Consider the following 12694-nt stretch of genomic DNA (forward strand, 5'->3'; position numbering starts at 1 on the left):
ATGAGCACTGAATAGAGAGAGGAAAATAAATTGACTTTGCTTTGCTCCACTGTGGTACTCAGTTTTGCTGTCATCCCTTACTGCCTGTTCCTTCTTTTTGGATGTCTGTCCAGTGCAGAGTATGAAATTCTTAAGGCAGGAGGGCTGTGATCATGTCTGATCCCATGGGTTTATAATTTAGGTTTGAATTGGGCTCTAAGATGGCACATGGGATGCATAAAGTGTCTCCAACAGAACTATGACATGCTCACTAATTTGCTTCAAGTTTATAAATGAAACAAAAGTTGGTGGGGAGAAAAAAATTGGACAACAGTGAAGCACAGAAGTGGAAAAAGCTGAGCTGTGAGTGGCCTTTTTTTTTTCTCTGCAATTGTTCTACTTGGCTCCTTTACATCAGAGGCCAATTTCTAGGACCACCCTGCAAGACAAGGGCTAACACTGCTGGCACTTAAAGAATATGTGTCTAGGGGAGTTGATGCAGTTGCTTAAGAAGTGTCATGGAGTGTGGGGGTGTTCTGGGGCTTCTTATTCAGTCTCTAGATGCAGTTCCTTCCCATAGGTCTTGTGTTGTATCTGCTAGCTCCATAGAGTTGCTGTAGAGACCAAAGGCCACAACAAAACACACTGGGTACTTGTGACAACCAAGTAATCAATTTGTGCGGAGTCTCTGCCACTGTCTTTGGATGTCTCTGGTTGTAGCAGCCAGGCAAGTCTACAAGTGGGTATGCAAAGAGGCAGATTTTTGGTGCAGTTTAGAGGTGCTTGGGACCTACTACAGAACTGCTGAAGCTGTTCTGTGGTAATAGCACTTAATGGATGGGTTCTCAAGGAGTTGCCACCCCTCACTGATGTTCTGAGGGTGTGTTGGGGGCAGGTCACAAGCAGGTAAAGAAACAACAAATATATCAGCTATGTAATGGATAGGTTGGACCCTTCAAACTCCACCCAGCACCTGCCTTCAAAGACATGAGATTCATCATCTCCTTGCTTTGTTAAATGTTTGTGAGTTTCTGATGAACACAACCCTGCAGTTAATAACAGAGAGTGTGGGGGAGGCTGTCTGGTTTAATTACTGTGCAAAGCACAGCGGTTATTTGAGGTTGTACAGAACAGGAGTCTGATGAAACTGCTTAACAGAAGAAAATATCAATCTGCTGAAGTACAGGAGTCCAAGGAGGAAAGAATGCAGTATAAAGTCCAGCCAAGAAAAGGAATTACACAAATGAAAGTAAGAAGAAGATTTGGAAAGAAGGAAGCATGACAAACTAGATTATGAACTAGGATTAGTGTCCACAAAGGCAGTATATCCCTAAGGAAAAAATCGTAGCAGGCTGGTGGAAAGCTATAAAAAGAGATTTGAAGATAAAAGTCCTGCTAATAATTGTGCCTCTGAGATCTGAGCAAGACTGCTGCAAGCACCTTGTTAGATTCACAAAACTCCCCAGAAGTGCTGAACACTCATTGGGTAGCAGTCTTCTCAAGGGAGCAGCCCTGAGAGAGATGAGGGGGGCCCTGCTGTGAATGCCTCCAGCTAGACTGCAAAGCAGTGGAGCTTTCACAGAAGCTGTCTCATTTTCCCTCTCTTTTCATGAGCCTTGTGTGTGTTACATGCAGTTTTCAGGATGAGGCTGACAACAACCATCAGAAAATGCTTGGTGAAAGAGTCCCACTTTCTGAGACTTCATAAATGCACCCTGCAAGGAACTGAGCTGAGGATATACCAAAACAGACCTGGAATGTTGAGAATAAAAACTTAGCTTTTTGTAGTTATAAGAGCTGCAGTCTTGATGCCATTTAAGACATGATGAGGACTGACAACTGGGTCCAGTCTAGTGAGAAAAGAAAACACAACTCACACCAAGCATCTCCTGGAAAGGTAATTCATATATTTTTAAATTCACATCAATAGAGCAGCAAAACACTTTGCTGACATGAACATGCAACTGGCTGTAAATTAGTCTTATTTACATGAATTGTGAGGTTGTTAAAGTCAGTAAGTCATACCAGAAATCAAGATTCAGGTGCCATTTCTGACATACTAGTACCAGTAAGGGGGGTTTGCAACCATCTAATAGAAATGAATGGAGAAATCTCAAATCTCTGAAGCTTTGGGAGTGCTCTTTGCATTGTGGTTTTGGAGAAGTGAAGGGCTTTGATAAGGAATGTATCATGGCTGGCCTTCACTAGTGTTTTAAGTTGCTCCAACAAGAAGAAATCCAATCCCCAAAAACACTTTAGGGAGAAAAAAGGTTGAAATCTATAGATTTTGGGGGTTTACCTTCACATTTGTTGTGTTTGTCAGAACATGCTTGAATTAATATTCTACACATGACAGGCATCTATCCAGAGAGAAAAGGCTTTGTCCTTGCTGTACTTTCTCAAGCAATTGGTAACCTCTCTGTCTTTTGCTTTAGCAGAGATACAGAAAAAAACTGCATGCTCTTTGCAAAGAGGAAAAGAATGAATCAGTGTGCAGGTTACAGCAACAAGCATATTAATTTATAAGGAAGTATCTACAGTCTTTCCAGGATTCTCAAGTGCTTGTTTTCTTTTATTCACAGCGTTCAGGACTTTCTTTCTTGGCCCAAGCTCTATCTGAATACTCTGTAGATCTTCATCAGAACATAGCATTAGGGCATCTAAATCAATTTTTTCCCTCATAAAGACTGGAAGAAACTCATCCAGCATTTGTGATGCCAGAAACACCTCAAGGGGCGTGTTCTCTACTTCCTCTTCCTCCCAAATGACTTCTTCCTCATGCCAAGGGATATCTGCACCGTTTTCAGCACCATCTTCCTTGCCGTTCTCATCATTTTCAAACTGAAAGAGCTCACTGGACATCTTAAAGCTTGTACCTTCTTTCTTCGAAGGCGCAGTTGCAGGGTTTACATCTGCAGCCAAATTCCTTCCAAATACAATTTTCCCGAGACCTGGCCGCTTAAAAATGGAGAGCTGACTGTCATTGTCGGAGAAGTTTTTCTCTCCGAGCTCATTCAGTAATTCATCCTCCTCTTTCTCATCAAACAGATGCATCACAGTTCTCCTACTTGCATTATCCTTTAGGTCATTGCTTTGTGTTCCCTGGCTTCTTGTGCTGTCAGCTGCCTTTTTAGCCTTCAGTTTGAAGGTATCTTTCAGGTTTTTGGAGAAAGTGTTTGTTGTGGTTGAAGCAAAGAGACTAGGCAGCCTGACTCTGGAGTGCGTCCCTTTGGAAGAGTTCACTGTGCCAACCTGTTCTTTTAGATAATTCCGGTTCATTTCATGCTGGTGTTTCTCTTGTCGCTTCTCACATTCCTTGATCTGTTTCTCTGCGTTCCTCTGAGCCTGAGCTTTGAGTTTGGAGACCTTCTTTGGATTCATCATGTTCTGCTCAGTGGCAGCTTGGTCCAGGATTCTGACACATTCATGGCGATCTCTGCTGGCAGCTGCCTCCAGGGGAGTGCGGAGGTCATTGTCCAGAGCAAATATATTGGCACCAAAGTGGATCAAAAAAGAAACACAGTGGATGTGGCCATTGCAAGCAGCATGGTGGAGAGGTGTGTTCCCCCAGATGTCACATTTGTCTGGATCACCCCTGGGAAGGAAAACAGCATACAGTGAGTTGGGTGTACCTAAGCATAGCACTGCAGGCTGGACAGATACTAAACTTTCAGGTCAGCTTTGCTACGAGGCACACAGCTCAATGAAAATGAGCCAGCTGAGCTCCATCCTCTAGAACAGTGCTGCACCTACACCAGCACTGAGTCTGGCTCTGTGTGTGGCATAACCTCTGCCTGTGTGAATGGAGGAAGCTCATTGAGGCTGACTGTGACTGCAGTGCAGCTGGAGTTAATGGCAGAACTGTTCAACACCTTTCACATGGAATATTTTAAAGGCTTTTTGGGGACACTTCCTTTTCTGCATGTCAAATGCAAGGGTAATATTAGGAATTTTCTTCACAGGAATAGATATTCACTGAGCCCATGCAGTAACTTTTTTGTAAGTAATAGGTAAAAGATTAGGAGTATAGCCCTGGTTACACATTTGTCTCCATTGCTGTTAGGTTAAGCTCAGATAGATTCTGCTGTTTTCTTCAGCTCTTTTGTTCTCCTTAAGCTGCTTTTGCTCATGGGATTTGAAAAGCAGAAGCTCAATCAAAAATAAAATACCACATCTTTTCAACTGAATTTACAGCCAGTGAAAAGTATTGCTTTCTTTTTGACTCTTGCACTGTCTTCATATTGAGCTGCCGCCTGCAGACAAGAATTGGCCTGAATCTTTTGGTACGTATATATTGGGTAGAATCAGCATTAGCAATGTCCAAAACAGAGCTTGAAATTGTCTTGTGACCAATAACCAAGGCAGCCACAGCAGCCCAAACCCTTCAGAGCCAAGGACCAAATTTACAAGAATTTCTGCTCTTGGAAGTTTAAACATTTCAGTGACTTGGAGATTTGTTCCGTGACGGCTGTACCATGAACAAAATGGTTCTATCACAAAATCTCCTTCAGGCCTTCATCTCTGGTTTTGAGTATCTTTGAAGAAAAGTACTAACAAATTTCTTGAAGCCCAAATCTGAAAATATCCTTCAGCCTGAACTGTCACAAGCAAGAGAGAGTTTGGGGGTCCCTGTGGAGCTGAGACACAGAGCTGCTTACACTGAGAAACAATAGAAGTCTGAGCATGCCAGGCTGAGAAAGCACAGGCATTTCTATGAGGAGGTAGCAGCTGAGGATCAAAGTTTCTCCACTTACTCATAAGGAAACCATGTGTACATATTTCTGCTTTTGTGGCTTTGCCCTGGGGAGCTGCCTGACAGTGGCTAACTGCGCCAGATACTTTAATTCCGACATTAGCAAACGGGCTGCATTATCCTGAGCCTTGGAAGGGCTGGGTCATCCCTCCTCCTGCAGGTCCCTTCACAGCTGTTTGTAGTCTCTTTTCCCCCCTGGAGCCTGCCAGCCTTTGAGTCTCAAACAATTGACAAACTAGAGTCTCTGTTCCCAGCTCAGTGGGACTTTGTCTAAGGTTTGACATCTACTTTGGGTTCTCATATTCCTCTTTTCCCTGCTTTCCCAAGAAAGATGCTCACACACAGAGAAAAGTTCTACTACTGGGTGTCGCCTTTATTCATGTACCTTCAAAGCAGGAGGAGAAAACATCTCTTAATGCCTAGGAAGATAATCTCTTTCAAGCTGAAAGGGACTTCTTGTTAGTATTGCTTTATTTTCCAAGGACTGAATGTGTTGCAAGCTTCCTAAAGTCCTAAAATCTGCAACCACTCTAAAGAAAACCATCCAGTATTTCAGAGCCTTTGTCAGGAAGTCTCTTCAAGGAAAGGATGAATTTGTTAAAGTGCTTTCTCACAGGAAAACATTAACTAACTGCAGAAGAGATTGAATGTCTTCCAAAACTCAGCTTCTCCCAAGGAAAGCAGTGAGGCTGGAGCCGTATCTCTGACAGCCACAGCTTGCTGATCATGTTAAGAAATCTCAGACTAAAAGAGAGGTGAATGCATATGTTTGAAGACTTGAGGGCAATCCTGTCCCAGAGCTATGCTCTACCAAGAAAAAGAGTTAGAAATACATTCAATAACAAACACATAGTAATTCTGATTTTGGTGTCATTAGCTGTGACTTCTAGCCGCTTCCATGGCAGAATACCTAGTTTTCAATCAAATTTTGGAACAAGAAGAATTTTGTTATTTGTTCATTAGCTAGTTGTTCTGTCTTCTAGGTGTTCAGGGACGAACCTTTATTGGCTCTAGATATTTCCTTGAATCTGTCTTAATTACACAAGTTGAAAAACTGCCAATCTATTTTTGCTTCTCCGGAGGACACAGCAATAACTGTGCAGTCCAAAGGTCTTTTTTATTGTTTTATTAAAGCCACACCTGAGCTCAATGGGCAAAGCTAAGAAAAACCTATTTTCATTCCCTATTTTCAATTCTCTCTTTTTTTCTTTTATTTTCCTTCTTTCTTCCTTTCTTTCTTTCTCTTTCCTTCTTTCTTTCCTTCCTTCTTTCTTTCTTCCTTTCTTCCTTTCTTCCTTTCTCTTTCCTTCTTTCTTTCTTTCTTTCTTTCTTTCTTTCTTTCTTTCCTTTCTTTCTTTCTTTCTTTCTTTCTTTCTTTCTTTCTTTCTTTCTTTCTTTCTTTCTTTCTTTCTTTCTTTCTTTCTTTCTTTCTTTCTTTCCTTCTTTCTTTCCTTCTTTCCTTCTTTCTTTCCTTCCTTCTTTCCTTCCTTCTTTCCTTCCTTCCTTCCTTCTTTCTTTCTTTCTTCCTTCCTTTCTTTCTTTCTTCCTTTCTTCCTTTCTTCCTTCCTTTCTTCCTCTTTCTTTCTTTCTTTCTTTCTTCCTTTCTTTCTTTCTTTCTTTTTCTTTTTTTTTTTTTTTTTTTTTTTTTTTTAATGAAAGAAAGCTCAGATACATACAAAGAGTTTTTCAGCTTCCCCCTCCACTCTTCTTTAAGCTATTATGATTGAAAATGCAGGTCAACTTAATCTTCGTCTCCACTCGGAATTTCTTTTATTATGTCTCATTACAGAATCACTGATTAAAAGGTGGCTCCAAGCAAGAAAGTGTGGAGGGTGGGGAGGTAATTATCATTTCAATAATGCATTTTAAGCATGTAGTACATTTAAATGGCACCAAACAGAAACATCCTTAACAGAAAATACACCTGTAGAAACCTTTTTTTGGGGGGTCATTTTTCCCTCCCTTGTTTACAAGAATCCTACCACAGCTTCTGAAACACTGTTATCATTTTCAGCATGATGGTAGCTGCTAATACTGTAAAAAGCTGTCTCAAACCTGTTAGTGGTGACTTACCTCTGAAAGCATTAAATCTTCACAAGTGTCTACTGACTGCACTTTGGAAGCAAATGGGAGAGATTTTTCACTGAAAATGTTTCAAACTAGGTATTTCTTTATAGAGGTAGAGCCTGTTTCAAAGACAAATTATCATCAAAGTTCATTGGCCAAATTCTCCACTACAGCAAGGCAAGATCCCAGGGCCCTGCTCCTACTAACTGCTCCCCTCAGGCTCGATACACAGGATGGTTCTGCTGATGTGGTTTCACTGACCTCACACACAGACCTGCTCACAGCTTCTGATCCTAAACCACTGCAAATGAAGAGAAATTGTTCTTGGCAATGCATTGAAAGAAATGGCTGGGATTTTCAGCCTCCTGAGTCTGAGGTTGTTGGGGCATTAGAAACACGGTGCACTGGTTAGAGTTTTGAGACACAGCCTTTAAGCAATGGAGGCTGATTGACTTACCCTCTTCCACATATGACTTCCAGAGCTTCTAGATACCCGTGGTATGCTGCCAGAAGGGTGGGTGTCATTCCATCTTCATCTGAAGTATTGAGATCTTTCCTAGTGGCTTCTTTCAGTAGGTCCAAATTGCCATCAGCTGCTGCTTTGTGGTATCTGCTTGACATTTTCAGAAACTTCTGGTTTCCCCAGGCAGCTCTGAATGATAACCAAACTGTACAGTCACACTTCCATTGCAGGGAGAGTTCATTAATGATTACAGTTTAAGGCATCCCTGTGAGGATGGAAATGAGGAGGCAAAGTTCATCCTGGCAAACAACTTGTCTGGAGCTCTGCATAGGTAATAAGGCAGTGGTGTGGGGAATGCTTTCACTTTCTGGAAGCTGGTTCTTCTGTTTCACATTCGTTGCTTATTTAACTACTTAAAGGCAGAGGGTATTCATTCATCTTCTCTGTGTCTTTGTTTAACTGTTATGGGGAAAATTCAAAAGTACCTCAAACTCCCAAAAAAACCCCATCAAAACCACCAAAAAGCCTTCAAAAGGCCATGAATGTCAGTACATGCATGTTCCACTCTGAGTACTGAAGTGTCTCTGAACTTTGGCAGGAATATGACATAAGCACTTACCTTTACTGGTGAAGTCACAAAGGTTCACAGATTATATTGGGTTGTAGCGACCCTCAAAGGTCACCTTGTCCTACAGCCTGCAGTCAGCAGGGACAACTCCAACTAGATCAGGCTGCCCAAGGCCACATCAAGTCTAATCTTGAATGTCTCCAGGGACAGAGCCTCAACCACGATAACAAGCCTCTCTCCCACCAGACCAGACACTTATGAAGCCATTTCATACACACAGATTGGTGTGTGGATGGAAACTGACCTGTCAGGACTAGCATTTTGTAAAACAGACAGAGGGTCTGCAAATCACAGCAGGCAAAAACACAGCCTAGTGCCTGATGCTTTTAACTGAAATGGACATTTCCACAGAGGGTCTTAGGCACTTGGCAAACACACATTCATCTAACAAGCATTGTAATCTCTGGTTTAGAGGCAAAAAAAAAAGATGCAGGATTTCCTCAGGATGGCACAGGGCATTCAGGAAATGGAAATGTGATGGGCTTGCACCCTCTGCCCTACTGGCACTGTGGTCTTTGCCTGGGAGCAGGCTGCTCCAGTGCCCATCTCACATAACCACTTGTTGCTTTAGAAACTATTTCCCCTGATTTCAGTGACATTAAGGGCTACCTTTACAAGTAGAAGCCTTTAGAACTAGACTGTAATTCTAATATTTCTGTTCAAAAGGATTACTAAGAGAAAACCATGGAAAAGGGCAGTTTTAAAACAGTAATTGAGAACAAATCAGGAAGAGACTACCTGCTGTTCAAGAACATGCTGCAGGCTCTCAGTTATTCTGGTCATGTTCACAGCAGCTGGCAGGTAAATATTGCTTTTTTGTCAAGCTGTTTTCTATGACTAACTGAATTAACCTGTATCTTAGAGAATCTACCCTCAGCAATTAGCAGGGTGGTTTGGTTTTGTATTGTGCTGCTATTACAGAAACAGCAGCAATTGAAAACCAGCTCATGGCTCAGAGCTGGTGCAATTACTGACTGGAGTGGCACCTCATTTACTTCCCATAATGCCACCTATGTAATACACCAGAGACCTCTCCAAATGGGCTTTCTCTCTTAATTATTTTCTCAGACAGGGATTGAAGAGCTCTTCAGGAAGAAACTTGTACCAACATTTTTGTTCCATGAGGGCACGGAGTGTCAGTCAGGTCCTGTGACAGGTTTGAATCTTCGAATAAGCAAAACCAAAGCCCCGGGTTTGCTTCATGCCATCCAAAGACATCCCCGGCGGTATCCTGCCATCTCAGGGCAGTGAGGAAAGCTGTGCCTCACCCAGGCCAACCTCCATCCTTGCTTTAGAAAGCACTTTTACCCTCAGCCCTCCTGTAAGTTCCCTGCACCACCATTAATACTTTACTAATAAAAAAATGCTGTTATTTATTCCAGTTTCTGTGTAAACAGGCTCAGCACCAGGTTAAATTCACAGCTATTACAACAAACTAGCTGTTGCAGAACAAAATCAGGTTTTATCTATATCACAGAGTCATAGAACCATTCAGGTTGGAAAAGACCCCTGGGATCATCCAACCATCAACCCTGCTCTGCAAAGCTGGAGGTGGGGAGATTCAGGCTAGATGTGAGGAGGAGGTTCTTCACCATGAGAGTGGTGAAACCCTGGAATGGGTTGTCCAGGGAGGTGGTCGAGGCCCCGTCCCTGGGGGTGTTTAAGAGCAGGCTGGCTGAGGCTCTGTCCAGCCTGATCTAGTGTGGAGTGTCCCTGCCCATGGCAGGGGGGTTGGAACTAGATGATCCTTGTGGTCCCTTCCAACCCTGAACGATACTATGATACTATGAAGTTCACCCCTAAAACACATTCCTGAACACCACATCTAAATGACCTTTAAACACATCCAAGGATGGTGACTCAACCACCTTCCTTGGCAGCCCATTCCACACTCTTTCTGTGAATTTTTTTCCCCCCAAATGCCCAGATTTTTAATTAGTTATTTCTTGATGCCATTAAATTTGATTTCCTTCACTGGGTAATGTAAGCTTTTTTATTCTCAGGAGTGAAAAATGCTCACCAGGACGTGTAATACACATACTACCAGTTCCTGAAACAAGAGAGGGGAGGGCATTTTCTTGTACTTGGACATTTCATGTTAGCCACACCTGTGAAAGTGAGTTGGTGGCAAAAGAGACCCTTTTTATTTGCAAGATGGTTGATTTCTACTACAGAAGTACATTCCTTTGCTTTCCTGTTAATTCAGTACACAAAGTGTGGCTCTCAGAGTGATTTTTACCATCTAACATAGAAAATACTGATTTAAAAAGAAAGTGACTTTGTATGATGCTAAATGGGAAGCTCTTGTTCCATGTTTTAATGAGAAGGCAAAACCCCACATCAGTTGGAGAGAAGCTCCAGCAATCTGCAAGCTTTTTTTGTTGTTGTTGTTTTTATGCCACAAAAGTAGGCATCACAAAAAAAAAGAAGAAATTGAAAAGACCAAACAAAATCTCCATCTGTTTGTAAACTCCTGGTATTTGTTCATCTTTGTCTCACCTCAACTTAAAATGTGACAGTTGAACACCAAATTAGCTAAATTTCTCATACTGAATGGAGATTTTTTTTTCTTTTGCGAATAAAGCTCAAAATTTAGAACTTTCTACACTCCCTGAGGAGATAAAATGAACCTTTTCTTTTTGGGTATGAAAAGAACTCCCAAACCACTCCACTTCCAATTGAAATGTTTTACCAGGCTCAGGAGAAACTCTGTTGTAGTGGTACATGGTGTTGTAAGCTAATGAATTACTTCACAAGCAGCTTTGTTTGTTATTGGATTTTGCTATGTCTATGATTATTACCTTTTTTTCCCCTTCTTTTGAAGACTATCTTAAATAAAATATTGCCAGATAAACAAACTCATTAGGTTAAAAAAGCATTCATTACATTGCTCTAGATAGCTCAAAGCCCAGTGTGAACAGTGATGATGCTGTGCCATCTCTTTTGGGTGAGGTATTATTCAGCACAACATTTCCTCGTTGCAGCTTTTCTAAGCACCAAAGGTGGTATGGTAAAGGCCATACTAGGGGAGACAAATAAGCCTCTGCTTGCCTAATGAGATCCTTGGAACTAATGGGCTTAGAGAATGGAATTAGTCACACTAATTGTGTGGCTCCACAATTGAGAGATGACGACAACATTTAAACAAAAATAAAACCTTATTTCTTCACCTCTTGGGGAAGCAAAACTGCAGTGCCTGGGGACATTGCTGCTGGATGGCCCCTTAGGCAGTTCTGTTCCCACAGAGGTTGAGTGTGACCCAGGTCAGTGCTGCCTGAGACACTTCCTGATGTGATCATTGCTCATGTGGATCCTCGCTGGAGTCTGGAATTGGGGATGCAAAGGCAGCTCTGGCAGTCTGCCTGCACACAACATTTCAGGAGCCAGGTCCTCATCAGCAGGGAAAGATACTGAAAGCTGAAAGGCAATAAAGCCAGCTCTACCAAAGCCCTGTCTCCTCACCTGCTTGATACTCAGCCATACTGGGTACACCGAAGCAGACTGGAGGGATTCTGGTGGGCTAGAGGAAGTGATATTACCTTGTTTAACCACAGCAGCATTTGCAGTAAGTGTTTTTGCTGAGAGTGCTCAAAAGTAGTCCTGAGCTGGCATTCAGGCTCCTTGCACTGCTAAAGCCTTTCCTTGGCTTTGTTTTTCTTATTTTCTCCTTTTTTTTCCAATTTTTCCCATGATATCATCATCAGTACTGCAAACAGTCCCAAGGAAAACCATGTTGAGCTCATTGGTCTCCCAAATGCTGTTCTGCTGCCATTGTGTGAGGGACAAAGTCAGAGCCAAAACCCACAGGAAATCTATGCCCTGTGCCCTCTGGAGGTGGTATGCAGCACCACGATGCTCATGGCTGTTCAGCACTGGTCCAGGGCAACACCTTTTCTCCAAAAGACACAAAATCAAACAGGAAAAGAAGGGGGGAAAGACAACAACAACAAAAGAAACCAAAGTGAAAACAGAACAAACCAAAATGAAAACAGAACAGAACAAAACAAAGTAACTGGAAAAGGAGACTTTGCAGGGTTTCGCATCAGAGGAAAAAAATGCAAACCATTGAGATAGTTTTGTGTTTGGGGGCATGAAATTTCTGTTTACCTCTAACTTAGGCCATAGTTTTGGAGGTGTTCAGGAGGAGACTTGATGGGGTACTTGGTGCCATGGGTTAGCTGTTTGGGTGGGTTGGATTGGTTGATGGGTTGGACACGATGATCTTGAAGGTCTCTTCCAACCTGGTTTGGTTTATTCTCATAAAGGTTATTATTACAGGTTCAGCAGTCCACACAGGGGGATGGCCACACTTTCTCTGTAGCATTAGCTGCACATTGAGATATGGTGAGTGAAGCAGCAACTAATTATTTTAGCACATCCTGATGAATTACATCCTACAAACCTACATCCTCGAAAACTGATACAAGGGAGCGGCTAACACATGGTTGCAGCTACCTGCCTCCCTCTCATGCGTTGTCCCATGCATGCATGCATGCAAGGTGGTTGTAGCCAGGAAGGCATTGGACTCTCCTCCCAGGCAACCAGCACCAGAACAAGGGGACACAGTCTCAAGCTGCGCCAGGGGAGGTTTAGACTCGAGGTGAGGAGGAAATTCTTCACCAAGCGAGTCATTCGTCATTGGAATGGGCTGCCCAGGGAGGTGGTGGAGCCATTGACCCTGGAGGCGTTCAAGAGGAGATTGGACGTGGCACTTGGTGCCATGGTCTAGTCATGGGGTCTGTGTTGATAGGTTGGACTCGATGATCCTCGAGGTCCTTTCCAACCTAAGTTATACTGTGATACT

At 42.6% G+C, this 12694-nt stretch overlaps 1 protein-coding gene across 1 annotated transcript; it reads right to left on the reverse strand.

Moving 5' to 3' along the window:
* Positions 1-3: 3 nt before the first annotated feature.
* ANKS4B (ankyrin repeat and sterile alpha motif domain containing 4B) lies at positions 4-7688 on the reverse strand. Its single transcript, XM_068146804.1, has 2 exons — positions 7257-7688; positions 4-3574 (listed from the first exon to the last, which is right to left on the reverse strand). The coding sequence occupies exons 1-2, from the start codon at positions 7418-7420 to the stop codon at positions 2500-2502; spliced, it is 1239 nt and encodes a 412-aa protein (XP_068002905.1). The 5' UTR covers positions 7421-7688; the 3' UTR covers positions 4-2499.
* Between the last annotated feature and the right edge of the window lie 5006 nt (positions 7689-12694).

Source organism: Melanerpes formicivorus, unplaced genomic scaffold (genome assembly GCF_026170545.1).
Source record: "Melanerpes formicivorus ecotype bairdi unplaced genomic scaffold, bMelFor1.0.p_v2 SCAF_14, whole genome shotgun sequence".
NCBI classification, from domain to species: domain Eukaryota; kingdom Metazoa; phylum Chordata; class Aves; order Piciformes; family Picidae; genus Melanerpes; species Melanerpes formicivorus.